At 39.4% G+C, this 21,909-nt stretch overlaps 1 protein-coding gene across 3 annotated transcripts in view; it reads left to right on the top strand.

Moving 5' to 3' along the window:
* The window catches only part of LOC116518470 (putative lysosomal acid lipase/cholesteryl ester hydrolase), a 96,449-nt gene extending 76,006 nt beyond the window's left edge, over positions 1-20,443 (top strand). For 2 of the 3 annotated variants that reach the window (XM_032231897.1, XM_032231896.1), the window contains 6 exons: positions 2,119-2,228; positions 9,129-9,265; positions 11,600-11,746; positions 14,323-14,394; positions 16,637-16,702; positions 19,212-20,443. In XM_032231897.1, coding sequence (XP_032087788.1) covers positions 2,119-2,228; positions 9,129-9,265; positions 11,600-11,746; positions 14,323-14,394; positions 16,637-16,702; positions 19,212-19,448 — 769 coding nt within the window. In that variant the 3' untranslated portion in view covers positions 19,449-20,443. The remainder of the gene's footprint in view (positions 1-2,118; positions 2,229-9,128; positions 9,266-11,599; positions 11,747-14,322; positions 14,395-16,636; positions 16,703-19,211) is intronic. The other variant, XM_032231898.1, reaches the window with a different exon arrangement.
* Positions 20,444-21,909: the final 1,466 nt, after the last annotated feature.

Here is a 21,909-nt window from a genome sequence, read left to right as displayed (position 1 = left end):
GCTTTCTTCATTAAAAGCTCTTGGTTGTTTTGGCAAAAATATGAGTTTTGAAGGCAGAAAGTAGGGAGAAAAAAGATATATAAATTTCAATTTATAAATTTCAAGTAGTGGCGCCCAAATCTAGAGGCACTCGATCTTCCAGGGTACAGGTGAAGATTGTTGTTCCCCATCCAGATCCTTACAGCCCCAGATAAGACATTCACGGTATCATTAAATTCACCAAGGTAGAGATATACAATTGGGTATCATCAACATAGTGATATCATCATTACCAGCATACCCATGGCAACCGGTCATCTTACCCCATGGCCTCATATAAATGATAAAAAGGAGAGGAGAAAGCACCCGTGGCACCCACCACATGATAGAGGCTGAAGGTGAGACTTGATGTCCTCAATCATCATTCACTAGAATCAACTGATTGGATAATGTAGCTTTGAATATATTCACAGAAGGGAATTTATTAATTTACTGGTTCAACCCAATAAGCTGATCAGAAGGTTTCTTGGTTGCACAGTGGTTAGAATGCAATACTACAGGTGAACTCTGCCCATAGCCTGGAGCTCGATCCTGGCAGGCTCAAAGTTGACTCAGTCTTCCATCCTCCTGAGGTTGGAAAAATGAGGGTTGTTGGGAGCAATATGCTGACATTGTAAACTGTTGAAATAGCAAGCAATAGCAATAGCAATAGTTAGACTTATATACCGCTTCATAGGGCTTTCAGCCCTCCCTAAGCGGTTTACAGAGTCACCATATTGCCCCCAACAACAATCCGGGTCCTCATTTCACCCACCTCGGAAGGATGGAAGGCTGAGTCAACCCTGAGCCTTGGTGGGATTTGAACAGCTGAACTGCTGAACTGCAGTCAGCTGAAGTAGCCTGCAGTGCTGCATTTAACCACTGCGCCACCTCGGCTCGAGTGTATTGAGCGTATCGAGAGTGTATACAAGTCTTATTGCTATTGCTATCACTACATTTTTAGCTTTCCTTAAGGTTTCCTTCAGTGGTGGGATTCAATTTTTTTACTACTGGTTCTGTGGGTGTGGCTTGGTGGGTATGGCAGAGGAAGAATACTGTAAAATCTCCATTTCCTCCAGATCAGCTAGGGCTCAGGAGACAGAGAATAGATTGGGACCAGTCAGAGGTGGTATTTACCAGTTCTCCGAACTACTCGAGTAGGAGTAGTAGGAGCCAAGGTGGCGCAGTGGTTAAATACAGCACTGCAGGCTACTTCAGCTGACTGCAGTTCTGCAGTTCGGCTGTTCTAATTTCACCGGCTCAGGGTTGACTCAGCCTTCCATCCTTCCGAGGTGGGTAAAATGAGGACCTGGATTGTTGTTGGGGGCGATATGCTGACTCTGTAAACCGCTTAGAGAGGGCTGAAAGCCCTATGAAGCGGTATATAAGTCTAACTGCTATTGCTATTGCTACTCAAAATTTCTGCTACCGGTTCTCCAGAACTGGTCAGAACCTGCTGAATACCACCTCTGGTTTCCTTCATGGGAATCTGTCACTTACAGTTCAAAGATTCAGAACATGTGAACTAGCAGGCCTATTTGATTCCTTTTTTTAACAAAAATAAGCATTCCCTTTGCCCATTCCTGTTTCCTAAGTCCATCTTTCCATGTTGTTCAGCAACACTTTTTTTTTACTTTAAGCCTATTTGTTTTAGTATATGACTCATTACAGGAGGAATACCAGAACATTATTTTGTACTAGCATAAGATGGCCATATACAAGAAATGTGTGTAATATTTTTTCCATATCCTAGATATCTTGATTATCAAAGAATCTTCCTCTAAGCTTCAATTTATATTCAAAAGCTTCAGTAACCCATGAGTGTAGCACAGCACAGCAAAGTATAGTACAATATAATATAAATAATACAGTACAATAATATAAGTCCCTTCAGTCTTTAGCAAGGGCCCAACTAAACCACTATTACCAATACCAGATAGATATTGTTCTGGACAAATCTACTTTTAATTATTATTTTTTTAATGGGAACAATTATAGCACGTGTCTGGTTGAGGCCATGATCAGATACCTCAACGTTAAGATCCAGTAAGAAGCAAATAAAGTTACAGTTGTGTATTTTTATGTATTTTTGTGTTACAGTTTTCATGAAATGGCAGTTTATGATATACCAGCAACAATAAATTTCATTCTACATAAAACAGGACAAGATTCTTTATATTATGTTGGCCATTCCCAAGGAGCAGGAATAGGTAAGTTAAGAATATAGTCTTGGTATCATTTTTTTTCTATTTTTCTCTGTCTACCAAAGAAAGATCCAGCACTTCTTTTTCAATTGGGTTGAACAACTGCAAGAAAATATCGATGTAAATTTGTTGTTGTTTTTTTTCACATCAGTTTATCCCCAGCATTCTTTGCATGGCAGCCTTATTCTAGTAAACTATTTCTTCTTTCTGGCAATTTTCCTCTCTATTAGAGGCACCAAAATAATCCATACAATTTCAGATTTCCTGCTGCAGCAGGGGGTTGAACTAAATGACCTCCTAGTAGCCTTCTAGCCTTCTAACTATGAAGTTTCCAAAATCTATCCTGATTAAGGACTATTGATAGATATCCTCTATGACAGTGGTGGGTTTCAATTTTTTTTAGAACCTATTCTGTAGGTGTGGCCTGTTTTGTGGGAGTGGCTTGGCAGTCATGAGACAGGGTGGGAGTGGCCAATCTGATGTCACTCACCAGGAGATGTCATGGATTGGGTAAAATGTTGTAACAATGCTCTTGCTTAGCAACCAAAATTTTGGGCTCAATTATAGTCATAAGTCAAGGACTATCTCTGCCTTCCTCTGCATGGCAGCCTTGTCCTAGTAAACTCCTTCTCCTTTCTGGCAATTTTCCTCTTTGTTAGAGGCACCAAAATAATTCAGACAATGTAAGGTTTCCTGCTGCAGCAGGGAGTTGGACTAGATGACCTCCTAGTAGCCTTCTAGCCCTAAATTGCTGTGCTGTTTTTCTTTCTTTCTGCTAATAAAGAAACCTGCCAGAGGCTCATTCCACATGCGGGTGTGGCCTCCTTTGCGGGAGTAGCTTGCTGCCCATGTGACCGGATGGGAGTGGCTTGCTGCCCATGTGACCGGATGGGAGTGGCTTGCCGCCCATGTGACCGGATATGAAGATGCCGACGACACTTGTCAGAACCACCTTAAATTACCTCACACACAGCACTGGCATGCATAAGAATAGGATGTAAACTTGTCTTTTAAAAGGCATCTTTGGTTTGCGTTAAGACAACTTCAACACACGCAATGTTCTGATTGCACCACAAACGCAGTAGTCATCCTTACCTTTCACAGAGGCACTGAGTTTTATAAATAGGAGCATGATAGTGTAGAATAATCATATCCAAGGACCAGTGGTGGGTTTCAAAAATTTTTGGAACCTCTTCTGTAGGGGTGGCCTGCTTTCCGGGTCCACTGGTGGAACCTCTTCTAACCAGTTCGGTAGATTTGACGAACCGGTTCTACCGAATAGGTGCGAACTGGTACCCACCTCTGACTAGGCTATAACATACTGTAGGGACTCTCTATGGATGTAGAACAGGTAGAATAAGTTGTGAGGTCTTATTTAATAATGGGCATATTCAAGAGTACTACATTCAATTGATTGACAATTCATGCCTTCTAGCTGTTTCTTTCCCTTGTAAAGTACATCCAGTAGAAGCATTAAATCCAGAAGGAGCCGAGGTGGCACAGTGGTTAGGATGCAGTACTGCCGGCCACTTCAGTTGACTGTTATCTGCAGTTCAGCGGTTCAAATCTCACCAGCTCAAGGTCGACTCAGCCTTCCATCCTTCCGAGGTGGGTGAAATGAGGACCCAGACTGTGGGGGCAATTTGCTGACTCAATTTGCTTAAAAAAATCTGTAAAACGCTTAGAGAGGGCTGCAAGCCCTATGAAGCGGTATATAAGTCTAATTAATAATAATAATAATAATAATAATAATAATAATAATAATAACTCCGCCATTGCCGGTCCCAAGCCCGGATGAGAAAGGAGGAAGGTTGGGATCAGGTTGGCATCTGGTCCCGTAAAAAACCCCCCGCCAACCCATACAATATGGTGAAAAAAACAAATAAGAATTCCATACCGCATCGGTCGTCGCGCGGGTTAACAAGGGCCGCGGCGGATGTTGGGGTCCCTGGACATCCGTCGACAAGTGGGCTACAAGTGGACCAGCCAACAAAACGACAAAAATATAGTGCAGATGAAAACCGTGCCATAATGGCCTGTTACTACAACTCAGAGCCAGAAAAAAGAGGCTATTTAAAGCGAATGTATGAATTATGGAAACAACAATATCCAGATTCAAATGTTAGTGAACAACGACTAGCAGATCAAAGGCGATTTATTATACGGAATAAAGTGTTTAGTGAAGTTGAACATGAGGAAATTCAGGCAAATTGCAAAACCCAAAAAACAATATCACAAGCGGAAATAACTGATATTCAAGACACAACTAAAGACACTATAGTAGAACTCCCAGAAGAAGCTCTCGGGGAGGAAATAACATCACCACCACTAGAACCAGTTATCACTGAACCAACTGATGAACTAACTCAAAAAAAAAAGAATTGAAGGATAAGATCATGGAGCATTTTCTGCTTAATGAGGAAAGGCAACGTTTACCATCACTAAAAACTGTGCCGAAGAAAATTTTGGCCCCTATCATGAAAATGGTTAATGCAGTGTTTTCAACAATTGAACCGAGATCCATCTTGGAAACAAACCAGTTAATGTACAGCGCAGCTGTAATAGTCACTAATGAACTAGGCATTAAAATTAAAGTACCTAGTCATACAACAGAAAAAGCATCAAAGCCAAAGTGGAAAATCCGTTTAGAACAAAAAATAAAAAAATTAAGGGCAGATGCTAGTAACTTAAAGAACATGCATGAGCAACGGCTTAAAAACAACAAAATCATAGATCGGCTAATCAGGAGATATAGATTGGATACAAGAAACATCAATGAAGCTGTAGAGATTGTAAAACAGCAGATAACAGCAACAGCTAGAAAAATTGAAAGATATGAGGCACGAATCATCCAATATAAACAAAATCAGCAATTTCGATCAGACCAACGGCGTTTTTATCAAAGTCTTAATGTAAATGGTGACACCAAAAGTGAAAAACCAGAAAAACAGGCCACAGTTGAATTCTGGAAAGAATTGTGGGAAAATGCAAAGGACTACAACAAGGAAGCAAAGTGGATACATGACTTTGAGAAAAGCATTGGCAACAAACAAATGCAAGTATTAGAAATAACAACTGAGATGGTCAAAAATCGAGTTAAAAAGGTAAAGAATTGGACATCACCTGGAAAGGACCAATTACATGGTTTCTGACTCAAATATCTGACCAGTTTACATGCAATATTGGCCAGGCAACTGAATGAAATTTTACAAAAGGGCCAAATTGATGAATGGTTGACAACTGGAAAAACATACTTGATTCAGAAAGATCCAACTAAAGGAACAACACCTGAAAACTATAGACCAATAACATGCTTGCCAACAACCTTCAAATTACTCACAGGCATTATTGCAGATAACATGATGGATTATTTGGAAACAAACAACATCTTGCCAGTAGAGCAAAAAGGCAACAAAAGAAGGAGCAGGGGCACAAAAGATCAGCTTCTAATTGATAAAATGATATTAGAAAATTGTAAGAACAGAAAAACGAACTTGAATATGGTCTGGATTGATTACAAAAAGGCATTTGACTCACTGCCACATAGTTGGATAATAAAATGCTTAGAAACAACTGGCATTAGCAAAAATATTACATCCTTTACTGAAAAGGCAATGAAACAATGGAGAACTGAGTTGGCAGTAGGGAATGAGAGCTACGGAATGGTTAACATCAAGCGAGGAATTTTCCAGGGTGATTCACTTTCACCTCTTCTCTTCATCATCGCAATGATCCCACTATCAGTAATCTTAAAAAAAATGAAATTAGGCTACCAAACAGCCAAAAAAGCTGAAAAAATTTCGCATTTACTATATTTGGATGATTTGAAACTCTATGGAAAGTCAGAAATAGAAATCCAATCATTGACAAATACAGTCCGAGTATTCAGCACCGATATTTCAATGCAGTTTGGCATGGAAAAATGTGCCACTGTATCCATAAAAAGGGGCAAAATCACTGCATCTGAGGGAATTGAAATGCCCAATGGCCAACTAATTAAATGCAAAGAAAATGAAGCCTACAAATACTTAGGCATTCTGCAGTTGGATAACATCAAGCATGGAGAAGTAAAAACTATTGTCAGACGAGAGTACACCAACAGAGTTAGGAAAATTTTGAAATCTAAATTGAATGGTGGAAATACAATCAAGGCCATAAATACCTGGGCAATACCAGTTATAAGATACACAGCTGGCATAGTTAACTGGACACAAGCTGATTTGGACCTTTTGGACCGAAAAACCAGGAAACTAATGACAATGCACTACAGTTTACATCCACGTGGTGATACTGATAGACTATATCTGCCCCGAAAATCAGGTGGCAGAGGATTATTACAAGTGAAGCAAACAGTTGAAGAAGAAAAACATGCACTGGCTGATTATTTAAAAGAAAGTCAAGAACATCTATTAATCGAAGTAAAGAACAAAAATCTACTGAAGGCCCAACAGACAAAACAAGAATACAGAAAAGATGTGATAAAATCAAGAATGGAGAGTTGGCAGAACAAAGCACTGCATGGTCAATTTCTGGAAAAAATAAAAGATAAAGTGGACAGGGAACAAACTTGGTTATGGTTAAAAACAGGTACATTAAAGAAAGAAACAGAGTCACTAATCCTGGCTGCACAAGAACAAGCTATCCGCACAAATGCCATTAAGGCCAAAATCGAAAAATCCTCTGATGATGCCAAATGCAGACTTTGCAAAGAAGCTGACGAAACTGTTGATCGCATACTCAGCTGCTGTAAAAAAATCGCGCAGACTGATTATAAATTGCGGCACAATTCAGTAGCACAAATGATCCATTGGAATTTGTGCAAAAATTATAATATTAAAACAGCAACAAACTGGTGGGAACATCAGCCTGAAAAAGTCACAGAAAATCAGATGGTCAAGATCTTGTGGGATTTCCGTATACAAACCGACAAAATACTGGCGCATAATACACCAGACATCACACTGGTTGAGAAAAATAAGGTCACAATCATAGACATCGCAATACCAGGTGATAGCAGGGTCGCCGAGAAGGAACATGAAAAAATCGCAAGATACCAGGACTTAAAAATCGAAATTCAACGACTATGGCACAAACCAGCAGTGGTAATTCCAGTGGTAATTGGCACACTGGGTGCTATTCCAAAAGCACTGGAATTACATTTAAAACAGTTAAATATTGACAAAATCACCATCAGTCAAATGCAAAAAGCCGCACTGCTTGGATCTGCACGCATATTACGAAAATACGTTACGACGTCCTAGGCCCCTGGGTGGGGCCCGACTAGTAACCAATGCCAAATCCGGCGAAACAACTGGCCGCTGTGATACAATTGAATAATAATAATAATAAATGGTGACAAATTTTCGATAGAAGGGATCAATAGCACTTAGACATATATTGCTTCACAGTGCTTTTACAGCCTGTGAAGTTTGCTTTTACAGTAAACTAAGCATTTTACAGAGTCAGCCTATTGTTCCCAACAATCTGGGTCCTCATTTGACTGACCTCAGAAGGACAGAAGGCCGAGTCATCCTTGAGCCTGGTGAGATTTGAACTGCCAAATTGCAGTCAGCCGTCAGTCAGCAGAAGTAGCCTGCAGTACTGCACTCTAACCACTGCACCACCATGGCTAAAAAGACAAAGATAGAAAGATGAAATTTCTTAAGATTTCAAGTGGAAAAGATAGCACTGGTTGTGTTTTCTAGAAACAGAGGAACAATTCTTTCTCTTTTTCATAAAAAAAGTTTCCTTATATTAGCCCTGGGTTATCTCCCTATAGATCCATAGACAATATGCTGCATGATCATAGGAAAGTTGAAAGCAGGACTACCTAGAAAGGAGGCTATTGTGTGAATAATGACAATTCACATATATCTGTCAGCCATCTCATTCATTTTGTAACTTAAGAACTTCTTATCCCCAGGCTGAGAATTCATAAAGAAATTCTTCCAACCCTAGAAATATAAAAATTGTGGGATTTAATTTTTTGGTGTCTGTGTCAGTGGTGGGATTCAAATTTTTTTACTACTGGTTCTGTGGGTGTGACTTGGTGGGCGTGGTGTGGCTTGGTGGGCATGGCTTGGTGGGTGTGGCAGGGGAAGGATACTGTAAAATTTCCATTCCCTCCCCACTCCAGACAAAGATTACGGCAAAATCCCCATTTCCTCCCAATCAGCTGGGGTGGCACAACAAAAGCGCGCTCGACTAAAGCATGCCCGATTAAACCGCGTCACTGACGTCATCAGCAGGGCGACAACAGCGAGCGCGGAGAAAAAAGGGTGCTTTAAATAGCGCTTTGAAAGCAAGCCGATTCAACTTAAGGTAAGGGTTAGGTTTAGGGTTAGGTTTAGGTTTAGGGTTAGGTTTAGGGTTAGGTTAAGGGTTAGGGTTAGGTTTAGGGTTAGGTTAAGGGTTAGGGTTAGGGTTAGGTTAAGGGTTAGGATTAGGTTTAGCGTTAGGTTAAGGGTTAGGTTTAGGGTTAGGTTTAGGATTAGGTTTAGGGGGGTTAGGTTTAGGTTTAGGTGTTAATTTTAGCTTTAGCGTTTACAGCGTGCTTTTTTCTCCGCACTGTTGTCGCACTGTGATGACGTCAGCTATGCAGTTTTGTCGAGCGTGCTTTAGTCGAACGCGGTTTTGTGGTGGAACCTCAGCTGGGACCCGGAAGGCAGAGAATACATAGGGGCAGGGCCAGTCAGAAGTGGTATTTACCAGTTCACCAAACCACTCAAAATTTCCACTACTGGCTCTCCAGAATTGGTCAAAATCTGCTGAATACCACCTCTGTTCTTGTGGGGGTGGGGAGGAGTGAGAGATTTTCTCAAAATAGAAGGATCAGATTCGGACCATCACTAAAAGTAAATAGAGGAATCATGCAATCCTGCAGTTTTAATCCTTCCTTTTTTGCAGGTTTTGTGGCTTTTGCGATCCTGCCCTGCCTCACTAATAGAGTGAAACTCTTTATAAGCCTTACACCTACTTATTCCTTGAAAGGTATTACTGGGACACTTGGTGTACTTGGAAGAATTCCAGACAGATTTAGAGAAGTAAGTATTTACCTATTCAGTTGTTCTACTTGTATCAGTGGTGGGATATGACCAGTATGTCCCAATACGGGCGTACTGGTGCCTGCTGGGAGCACCAGGTATTGTTCCAGTATGGAACAGTAATTCCATCTACTAGCCAGTGCAAACTGGCAACTACCCAGAGGAGAGCCTTCTTGGTGGCTGCTCCGACCCTCTGGAACGAACTCCCCGTGGAGATTCGGACCTTCACCACCCTCCAATCCTTCCACGCTGCTTTGAAGATCTGGCTGTCCCAGCTGGCCTGGGGTTAAGATTCCAACCCCACCCGAATTGTGTGACTGTTGTGCTCTCTTTTAATATGTTGTATTGTTTCCATATTGGAATACTGTTTGTCTTTCCCCCCCTCCCTTTTTGAATTGTGAGCCGCCCTGAGTCCCCCCAGGGAAAAGGGTGGCATACAAATAAAGGAAATGAATGAATGAAATGAATGGTGCTCCAGAGGGCCCACCCACCCGCCCATCCTCCTTACCAGTATTTAAGACAAACGCAGCTGGACAAATGCATGGAGTGTAGGGTGCCTGCGCGATACTCCACTGAGCAGCTGGAGCATCACGGAGCGTCACGGGTAGTAAGTCCCTTCTGTTCCGGAAGCCGTCCCAACTTCATCAGCCTGGGGCTGGACTTTTTGTCGCCGGCTTGAAGAACGTCACTTGGATCTATCAGGGACTTTGCGGTGTCCCTGAGATCAGCAAGAGATATTCTTTCTGTTCATTGTCTCAATGGGACGGTTTAGGTCCAATTGGACCACCCAGCGGCAAAAGTATCGGCAGCAGTCTCGGAGCATCGAGACTGCACGTCCGTATCGTTGCTACGTTGGATCCTCCATTTTTCTCAAGGCTGTTTTCTTGATGTCAGGAGCCCATATTGCAACTTCCCCTTTCCTCTCCCCATAGTTCATTGGCAAGCTGAGAATTCTGGAGACCTCTTGGGTAGCACATGTAACACCACTATTTCGCAAACCGCATTGGTTGCTGGTTTGTGAGTCTAATTCAAGCAATTAAGGTAAAGGTGAAGGTTCCCCTCGCACATATGTGCTAGTTGTTCCCGACTCTAGGGAACAAAGTCGAAGAGTCAGTGCTGTCCAAAGACATCTCTGTGGTTATGTGGCTGGCATGGCTACACCAAAGGCGCATGGAACACTGTTACCTTCCCACCAAAAGTGGTTCCTATTTTTCTATTTGCATTTTTACATGCTTTCGAACTGCTAGGGTGGCAGAAGCTGGGATAAGTAACAGGACCTCACTCTGTTACGCAGTGCTAGGGATTTGAACCACTGAACTGCCAACCCTTCTGATCGACAAGCTCAGTGTCTTAGACACCGAGACACTGCGTCCCTATGATTCAAGCTATTAGTTATTATCTTTAAAGCCCTTCATGATGCGGAGCCAGAAACTGTCTCATCATCTTAGATTGCCAGCATGACCATATTTCTTTTAGCTTGTACAAGACAGTTCGTAGGCACTCCAGCATTCCAAAGGACAGGGAACTTGTCAGGAGTTAAAGGCAATGGTGTGAATTTGTGTAGTGTTGTCGGTTTCCAACTGGAAAGCATAGTCTCAGCCACACAATTTTCCACTTAGTGGCTATTTCACTTAATAGTGGAGTTGCCTGTCCCAATCAGGGTCATCAATGTCATCTGGCCACTACCCGGGGGAGGGCCTTCTCTGTGGCGGCTCCGGCCCTTTGGAACGAACTCCCCGCAGAGATTCGGACCCTCACCTCTCTCCAGGCCTTCCGGAAAGCCGTTAAAAGCTGGCTGTTTCGGCAGGCCTGGGGTCGATGAGTTCCCTTCCCCTCTCGAATCGTGTGGCTGTTGGTTGTTTTTAAATGCCCTGTACTTTGTAGTTTTTGTGTTTTTCCCTTCCCCTCCTTGAGTTTGTGTGCCGCCCTGAGTCCCGCCGGGAATAGGGCGGCATATAAATAAAATGAAACTCGAAACTCGAACTCGAAACATTAAGTGAGAATTACCTGCACATGACTTTGAGCAGCTTACAATTGAAACAGAAGGAAACAATAAAAAGCAAGCAGGATTAAAAACAACAAAAATAATATATATATATTTGTTCCTGTTTAGAAGTTTTTCCCCAGTTGTGTTGCAATCAAGGGCAGAATTGTTCTGATTGCAATCTATAAAATTTGCAAATGCTACAATGTGAATTTGTTGAAATGTGTGAAAAAGATCAGAAGGGGGAAATCTAGAGAAGGTAAATTTAATACGGGGAAAGTATAATTCATGTTAGGAAAGGAAGAAGGTGCTTGGAATTATAATATTGATGGGTCATTTTTATTTTGCAGCTTATATGGGGCACTAAAGAATTTTCCATTTTTAGTGAGAAAGTTAAAACCAAAATGATCTATGCATGCAGCTATCCAAGGATTGATCGACTGTGCCTACAAAACATTTTCCTTGCAGGAGGGAATAACCAGAAAAATCTAAACGTAGTAAGTAAGCTTTATTTTTATTTATACTTTCTACAAAGAAGGTACTTTTAGCCAAATGTAGTAGAGCAAATCAGGAAACCACAGTCCACTGGAAGATTACAATTAGACTTTAAGCAATATTTCTCAACCTTATGTGGACTTGAACTCCCAGAAATCAAAATTGAAAAAGATTGCTTTAGCAGAATTTTAGAAGTTGTCCTGCGTTTTCCCTAACCTCTGCCTGTCCTGCTTCCTTCCTCATCTAGCTTGACTCTTAATTTGGGGGGCCCTCTGGGAAAGTCTTATGTTGCCTCAATGGGCACAAGGTGACACACTAAGCAAAGATGGAGGAAAACCCTATTCTTAAATCTACCCTGTGTTTGTGTCTACAATAGCAAAATTGGGTAAATGTTTAGAGGGGTGGTTTATTGAGAAATGTTGACATTATATAGACCAAAATTTATAATGTTGATTGAAGGGAGCAATGAGTTAGAAGAAAACAAAGGATGAGTTGGCTCCAGAGGTGGGTTCCTACCAGTTCGTACCTATTCGGTAGAACTGGTTCATCAAATCTACCAAACCGGTTAGAAGAGGTTCCACCAGTGGACCCGGAAATCAGGCCACACCTACAGAAGAGGTTCCAAAATTTTTTGAAACCCACCATTGGTCCTTGGATATGATTATTCTACACTATCATGCTCATATTTATAAAACTCTGTGCCTCTGTGAAAGGTAAGGATGACTACTGCGTTTGTGGTGCAATCAGAACATTGCGTGTGTTGAAGTTGTTTTAATGCAAACCAAACATGCTTTTTAAAAAACAAGTTTACATCATATTCTTATGCATGCCAGTGCTGTGTGTGAGGTGATTTAAGGTGGTTCTGACAAGTGTCGTCGGCATCTTCATATCCAGTCACATGGGCGGCAATGGATTAAGAATTTTTTTTACAACGCTTGATCAGATTGTTTTTCTTTTAAGAACTTTTCTCCTTAAGTTTGGAATACAAAGAGGGATGTAAAAGCATAGGAAAAAGAAGTAACACTGACACTTTGAGGCTGGAGGCTTGGAAACATTGTTTTTCTCTTTTCTCTTTGAACATTTGACTTATATCTCAAGGCTTCTCAGTTTGTTTAGTGATAGTGGGAAGAGCATGGGTTGTTTATACAGGTGCTTTTCTGGAGTACTATTAGTAGCTGGACTGAAGTGAAGAGAAACCCTTGACTTGAAAGATTATAATGAACTTGCTTGAAATTTAACAAAAAAGCCTTGGTTGTTATAGTGGCAGTATTTATAAGTTGGAAGAAGGATGCAACATGAAAAAGAAATATTAATATTGCAAATAATTATGCTAAATATTCAAAAAATACTAGTAACAACAGAGAATATTGATAGAACACAGAACAGGCAAAATAGAAGTAAAATTATCAAACGATGATGAAAGTTGAGGACAGAGTTCTAAAAATTGAAGAAAAAGATGAACAAAGAAATAAGAAAATTGTTGATATTGACAATAAACTGAGTGTGTTTGGAAATGGCAAGCGTGGAATATGGAAAGGGGAGATCAACAAATTGGAACTCTATCTCAGACCTAAAAATATAGAAGAAGAAAAGGGAGAAACTTTGACAGAAGTAATGAGAGAAATTTTGGCAGACGCATCGGTGATAACCAAAGGCAAGCTGATGGAAGGAACAGATGGAGGATTTCAAGTCTTTACAAGATATGCAATGAGCAACAAGTTGCCAAGAGAAGTCCATATAAGACTTAACATGAAAGCAATCAGAACACTAATACTACAAATGGCAAGAGATATAAGATTGCACTATTACTGGAAGGACACAAGATGATGTAAAGAAAGGTCATAATAAAAATTAAGTTAAATTTAGAGTATTATGTATAAAATGGAGTGATAATAGTTATAGTCAAATAAATGAGTAACAATGATAATAATGCATATATATATACACCGGATTAATAATATGAAACTTTATACAAATTGTAAATTAGGACTATGAGAGGATGTTTAAAAGCCTTGTTATTAAATATAAAATTTCTTTATATAGAATGTGTAAAGATGTAATATTATTGGATGATTTTAGGGGGATGTAATGAAATGCCATAATATAGTTTTATTTTAAATTTAGAATATTTTATATAAAAGGATGTAATAACTGTTATAGTCAAATGAATGTTTAATAATCAAAGTAATTGTTTATATATATTGGATTAATGATATGAGATTTTGTGTGAATTGCAAGCGGGGACTATTGTGAGAAAGCATAAAGCTTTGTAACCAATCGAAATACTGTATGTAACTGGATGATGATTTTTATGTATTGTGTGTGTCTATGTCTGTTTGTTTTATGTTTGTTTAAAAATTAAAAAATATTTTTTTAAAAAGAAATCACTTACTCACATATTGCTCCAATAGTGTTTTCCTATTGTCTGTGGTTGTGTGCAATTTATTTTTTTGAAAATTGAAGTATGAGAGGAAACAGTTATTTTCCCAATTTCTTTGTATTTTCAACTATATAACAATAACTAATATTTTTATATATTCCCTTGGGGTGAAAATGTACATTATTTTTGATTTTTCAGAGTCGGGCAGATGTATTTGCTGGCATCTTTCCTGATTTCACATCAGTAAAAAACATTAATCATTGGAGTCAGGTAGAGTATGGATTAAGCTAATTTCCAAGGCAAATCAAAATTGATATGTCAAAGTATACTTAACTAAATGGTTTGCATGCGTATAAAAGACATGGTAAATAGGGTTATTTGGTTGTTTATTGGTTATGTAGTTTTAACATTTTTTTTACTTGCTTACATTTTTTTAATAAAATGTTTTTTGATAGAGAGTCCCCCCCTTGCCACATTGTGGGGTTCCTTGGTCAAGGAGAACGATATTTTCATTTCATTTTCATTTATTTAGTTTGTTGAACATGTACAAGATAACAGGTATATATAAATATGGATATGAACAAGGAAAATGAGTACAAATAAATGGGGAAGGTAGGACAGGGACGGTAGACGTGCTGGTGCGCTTATGCGACCCCCCCCCTTTACGCACCTCTTAGGAATGGGGTAAGGTCCAAGGTAGACAATTTAAGGTTGAAGCTGTGCAGGTTAAAAAATGTAACAACGAACTCAAGTAGAGCATTCCAGATGTAGACTATCCATCTGCTCCTTGCAGCTTCCAAGCCTAATAACAAATTGTTTGATATTTGATTTTAAAAATAAAATAAAATTCGTTCCGGTACAAGGTCTCCAGTTCTAGTACTTTCCTGAGAAATCCAATTAATATAATGCAACCGCCCCATTACCATCAAAGTGTTTTTTTATTGTTAATGCTTTACAAATGATTTTTGCACAAAACAGATGATTTCTATACTGACATCAAGGAACGCTCTCTCTCATCATTACCAAATAGAAAGGCCACTAAGAGGAGACTCTGGCAAGTTATATCTTAGCTGTGATTTCACTTTTTTTGGCTGTAATAATAATGCAATCAAAAGTTAGTATTAAATGGCAGTAATTAATATGTACTAAAAAGGTGGAAATCCATATGCTACTGTACTGTACTGTAAGCTAAGTTATAAGGTTTAGGTTTAGGTTTATTTAGCTTGTATGCCGCCCAGGGGTGGGTTTCAGGCAGTTCGCGGCGGTCCCCGTGAACCGGTTGGTCGGCGAACCCGGAAGTAAGTAACTTCTGGGAACGCCAAAGGGTCCACCCGCCCACCCGCGTTTCTTACCCGGTTTTGACGAGTTCTGCGCTTCCACGCATGCGCAGAACGCATACAGCGCCTGCACAATCCTCCAGGAGCAGCTGGAGCATCGCACAGATGCTAGTACGCATGCGTACACTGCGCGCGTGCACGAGGATGACGCCGGCCCCGTTCCAACCGAACCGGTTGGAACGGGGCGAGAAACCCACCTGTGATGCCGCCCTACTCAGGGCAGCTAACAATAAGAAGGGAAGGGGGTACAAAAATAAAAACAACAATTAAAAATTCAGCAACAGTCATCACATTGGATGGGGCTGGATAATTCAACAGCCCCAGGCCTGCCGGAACAGCCAGGTCTTAGTTGCTTTGCGGAAGGCCGGAAGGGTAGTAAGGGTCCGGATCTCCACGGGGAGCTCGTTCCAGAGGGCCGGAGCAGCCACAGAGAAGGCCCTCCCCAGGGGAGTCGCCAGCCGACATTGGCCGGCAGATGGAATCCGGAGGAGGCCTAGTCTGTGGGATCGAATGGGTCTGTGGGAGGTAATTGGCAGAAGGCGGTCTCTCAGGTAAAAACTAACAAAGGTGGCTCTTTTTTATCTGAGTTTAACTTAAAAGCATATTTTTGTTTTTATTTTAAAATGTTTTTATTGCTTTTGTTTTTATTGTACAGCTGCTTAGAGTCACATTTTTGAGATAGGTGGCTATATAAATTGGATAAATAAATGTGATAAAATCTAGGATATGTTTACATACTTCTTGTCATTTTGATCATAAAAGTACATTGCCAAAATCTAGGAGGAAATTATTTCCGACAACCCTTTTTTCACTATAGTTAGTTCCTATGTGAAAGTCTGTTCAGCACTAATATAAAATATTCCTTATCTCCCCAAGAAGTTTTATTTTTGATTTCACATTACATTTGGGTTAGTTCCTTTTATTAGTGGTACATGTTTAATATTTTAATATTTATTCTTTATGCTATTACCTTACATACCTAGTAAAATAAAACATAATATTATTTTTCACTGTTTACTGTTTTTTACTCTTTTGAAGAACTTTGTATATTTTTTATAATATTCCAGATAAAAATGTTGTGCATACATCTATATATCTATCATGTTAATATTTCTTAACATTAAGATTTCATGATGAATTTTTAAATTGTAGATAATCATTTAATTTCCTTTTAGATTATACGTTCTGGGGAATTTAAATATTATGACTATGGGCTTAAGAACAGGGAAGTATACAACACGGTAAGAAAAAGTATGATTTTTAAAAATAATTCTAATGAAATATTATTGACTTCCTATAATTTATTTAACAGCTGTGAATACTTCTAAACAATTAGTTGAAATTTGGGTTATGCAACTTTATATATGTAAACATGTGGCAATAGATCTTTGTATCCTTCTATATTTTGTATGGGGGAGGGCTGACTATGCATCTTTCTGAAAATATAATCTTCTCACAGATGTGAAGTTTTAAGTAGGCGGAGTCCAACTTCCCACTCTGATCTTACGGTTTCTCGGAGAGAAGCTGTTTGCTCAAAACCAGTCAAAACTTTGTTCTTCTGTTTCTTCCTCTCTTAAACTCAAAGGAGCTAGAGAGTGTTCAAGTGATAGAGACCTAAAAGGATAATGGTGGATGCTTCAGAACCGAAGGAAAGGATAGCAAAACCATAGCAAAAGCAATCTCTGAACAAAAAAATGTGGTGGTAACTGGTAACTGGTGATGCAGTGGTCAGAGTGCGGTACTGCAGGCTATTTCTGCTGACTGCCGGCTGCCTGCAATTTGGCAGTTCAAATCTCACAAGGCTCAAGGTTGACTCAGCCTTCCATCCTTCCGAGGTGGGTAAAGTTGTTGGAGGCAATATGCTGACTCTGTAAACCGCTTAGAGAGGGCTGTAAAGCACTGTAAAGTGGTATATAAGTCTAAGTGCTATTGCTAACGGAATAGCAATAGCAATAACAGTTAGACTTATATACCGCTTCATAAGGCTTTCAGCCCTCTCTAAGCGGTTTACAGAGTCAGCATATCGACCCCAACAATCCGGGTCCTCATTTTACCCACCTTGGAAGGATGGAAGGCTGAGTCAACCCTGAGCCAGTGAGATTTGAACAGCCGAACTGCAGAACTGCAGTCAGCTGAAGTAGCCTGCAGTGCTGCATTTAACCACTGCTCCACCTCGGCTCTAGGACATGTGTGGGTTCGGAAACATACATTATCTGCTATGACTGTCTTCCTTGGAACTCCCCAGGTTAAGATGGCTGCTGTGCTGGCAAAAGATTTGGAAAGCTGTTAAAATCCAGCTTTTCTGTCAACATTCAGGGATGAGCAACAGTGTTGGGTGAATTACGCTGGTATTTTTTTCCACATAATTCCAAAAAAAAAAAAAAAAATTCCCAGGGATGAATATTGAGCTATTGTGGAAATTTCTAACACTTTTCAGAATTATCTTTCTGTAATCTACTTTATTCTACTTGTGGCATATTTATTGTAAATATCCTAGATTTTTATGACCAAGATGAGCCCTTGATAATCAAACAATTACTCAATTAACACTTACATTCAAAGAGCAAAATAAAGATGTTTTGCTAGGAAAGCTCTCATGTCTTCCCTTGTAAATAATTTTCCAGCCTACTTAAAGTCCCCCAAGAGGGCAAGACATTTTCCATGGCTCATTTAATAACAGCAGAGCATGTAGTGTTTTGGTTGATGATCCCTCTCTTACCTCTGTTGTCTTGCAGTCCAATGATGGTTTCTTAATTTTAGATGTTAACTTTCTCTAAACACCTGAAATTAAGACAGCATCATCCGGCTGCAAGATCATAGAAGAGGGAGATGGAAAGCTATTAATAGTTAATACCTTGTAAGCAAAGCTATTTGGGGGGGGGGGGTGTTCAAAAGTTTTATTTCTTTTAAAACAAACATTTCATCATTCCTCAATCAGTAAGACATCGGAGTACAATTTTTTGTGTGTCAAAATAGTTCTAGTTTACCACCAAATTCTTGTCTAGCCTAATGTATACCCCTCCCTCCCTCCACCCTCTCCCCAACCCCCCTCCTCCTTCCCCCCCGACTTCCCAGAACCCGTACACGGTATAGGTTTTTAACAAACACAGTCTAAAATCTACTGAGAAAAAAGAAATAAAGAAATTAATGACATCTCTACATTGATCTTAGCTTCTTCTTGCTGAGCTAACTTTAAACAATTTAAATCATTTCTGATCTTAAGCATAGGCTAACTGGAATTTCTTGGTCCCGTATTTATTTTGTATATAGTCAATCCATTTTTTCCAGTCTCGTTTATATCTCTCATTTGAGTGATCTTTAAGATATGCCGATATTTTAGCCATCTCGGCTAAGTTCGTAACTTTCAATGTCCATTCTTGAGTTGTAGGCAAGTCTTCCTTCTTCCAGTATTGCGCCACCAACAGTCTTGCTGCCGTTATTAGGTGCAGAATCAAGTTAGTCTCTACCACTGTAAAGTCAGTACATATACCCAGTAAGAATAACTGAGGAGTAAAGTAAGCAAAGCTATTAGTGACATATCTTGATATTGCTGTCCTCTTGCTTTCTGATGCCACATGTTAGCAATTAGTCACTTACTCATCATAGCTTTGCTGGGATTGACAGATAATTCTGACAGATGACTTCACTATGAGCTGAACCAGCTATCAACATTCCATGAATCCATCAGACAACGTCTCTGCAGAGAGTATGATTCTCAATTCACGTTCTTCTTCTTTTTTTAATCCCTAGACAAGACCTCCATTTTATAAAATAGAAGACGTCCGTGTGCCAGTTGCTGTGTGGAGTGGAGGAAAAGATATTGCTACAAAAAGAAGAAATATTGAATCATTACTTACCCGAATCACTTATTTAGCTTTCTATACAGATATTCCTGACTGGCAACATTTTGATCCTATCTTGGGTTTGGATGGCGTACGACGCTGTTATCCTGATATTATTGAATTGATGCAGAAACACCAACATTAATATCAGGGTTGGAATCTCTGGAGAAAACAATATCTCAGCCGCTCGCCTGTTTCTTAGCATGTAGCTTCCTAAATAAAATTTAAAAAATTATGTATACCCTTTACATAATTTCCAAGATTAAAGTAAACATTTCATGTTTTCTAGGTTTTTTTTCTAGTTCACTGCTTTTATACTTTAGTTCATTACTTCGCTTGATTGCTTATTTTACAGAAATTCATGTAAATCAAAGTTTCCTGAGAAGATTAGCTGATATATTATTAATGTTCTCTGTGTATATGTAGGTAGTTGTTCCACAGTATGTGTATCTGATTCCGCCCCCCCTTCAAATGTTCTACTCTGCTGTACTCAATGTGGCTGAACAAAAACCTTTGTTGTAGGAAAATAGTTCTACAGACTAGGTTTCTTTTATTTCATTATTCTAGCTAAACTGGCACTTTAAACATAAATTATATTACCTATAAAGATATTCCTTTAGTCTGTTTTTCTGTATTTTACTAAGAAAGGTAACAGAGTGGAAAGGATGTAGTGTGCTGTCTCCAAGCACATCCAAATAAATAACTTACCTTGGTCATAAATCCTTGAGGATTCAAATGTCTTTCTCTTCTGCATTGTTCTGATACATCCATTTGTTGGAGTAAAGATGTTATAGATTGAAACAGCAACATCGTGGCTTTGTGTTAAATAATATATAAAACTGAATTATTACTGCCTTAAATTCTTGATTTATCCATGTTTAAATATAAGTAGGACTTTAAAAAATTATTAACATCAAAATTAGACATCCAAAATGTTGGCAATAATATAATAATGACCAAACATATAGTAAAATGTTTATTTTGTGTAACATATTAAAACTACCATTACAATGTATAGTTCAGTTGAACTTTAGGTAAAAGTATTGAAAATGTTTTTCATTGGAGTTGGTTAAAGTATAAACTCTTAGAATGCGTGGCACGACAAAACCGCGCTCGACTAAGCCACGCCCAATTAAACCGCATCGCTGACGTCATCAACAGGGTGACAACAGCGAGCACGGAGAAAGAAGGGCGCTTTAAATAGCGCTTTGAAAGCAAGCCGATTCAACTTAAGGTAAGGGTTAGATTTAGGGTTAGCTTTAGGGTTAGGTTAAGGGTTAGGATTAGGTTTAGGGTTAGGTTAAGGGTTAGGTTTAGGGTTAGGTTTAGGGTTAGGTTAAGGGTTAGGTTTAGGATTAGGTTTAGGGGGGTTAGGTTTAGGTTTAGGTGTTAATTTTAGGTTTAGAGTTTACAGCGTGCTTCTGTCTCCGCGCTGTTGTCGCCCTGTTGATGACGTCAGCTACGCATTTTCGTCGAGCGCGCTTTAGTCGAACGCGGTTTTGTGGTGGAACCCTTAGAATGCTATTAATCCTATTGCAAGACTCCTTTACTATCACCTTTGTTAAAAAGATGGAAGAATTTTGCTTGCCCGCGATTAGCCATCTAGTTGACCTTAATGTGTTGCTGAAAAGGTCCTGATATTGTACAAGATCTAAAAGGTAATAATCAGCTAATAAAGTTGCCAAGTTTGAAGACTCCTGCCTTAGAGAGATATGAGAGAGAAAAAGCATTCTGGTTCTCTAAGTACAAGATGCTAGATAACTGTTACAAAAATATGGTCATTGATGTTATTCAATGTTTTGGAAAGTCAAGACGCATCGTTAGAATTCCACATTAGTCTCTCCCCTCCTTCCATAACCAGATATCAGGTTAGTAGGTGACACCATCTAAAGATTATTCTCTTCCTCATCTGAGGAGGCCTCATGAGCCTAGTCCTAGATAGTCTGCAGAAAAGTCCCTTTAACTAAGTAAACACTTTACTTTGTCAGCTTCATCAGTGTTACTTCCACTTAAGAATAGGATAGTGCATTTTAAATGAAAAGAGATGGCTTGTTATTATACTTTTAGATTAGAAATACAGCCTTCTATGTTACTTCTGAAAAGTGGTTCTCTCACCTGTAAAATACCAGATTATTAGTGCTTTCATTGATAGCACATTGTTGGAGGTAGAGGAGTAGTAGTAGTTCCAACTTACTACTCTTGACACACCTGTTCCATCTTTATGATTCTGGGTGAATGCCAGCTGGCATGTTTTAATGTTTTAATTTAGAATTTTCTGCTTTAGGTTTCCTGGGTTTATGCCTCTGTGGGGCAAATAAAATTCATTCTTCATAATGGCTGACTTTTCACGTTTCCCCAAAGTTGGTTTTTTTGCAAGAAATGTAAATAATTCTTCAAATTTCCCAGCAACAGTGGATAATGTACTGTGACTTCTTCCTATGCACGCCTGAAATCTTTTTTCTTCCCCCATTCACATAGCCAATGTTATTTACGAATTAGTTTATTATTTATTCATTTTCCTATTCTTGGTTGAGAAACATCTACAGTGATGGGTCATTCAGGACCTCTTTGGGATTTCAGCTGATACTGTGATTCTTCCTTGCCCC

The sequence above is a fragment of the Thamnophis elegans genome, chromosome 15 (assembly GCF_009769535.1).
Source record: "Thamnophis elegans isolate rThaEle1 chromosome 15, rThaEle1.pri, whole genome shotgun sequence".
Taxonomy (NCBI): Eukaryota; Metazoa; Chordata; class Lepidosauria; order Squamata; family Colubridae; genus Thamnophis; species Thamnophis elegans.
This window is presented reverse-complemented; position numbering and strand designations above follow the sequence as displayed.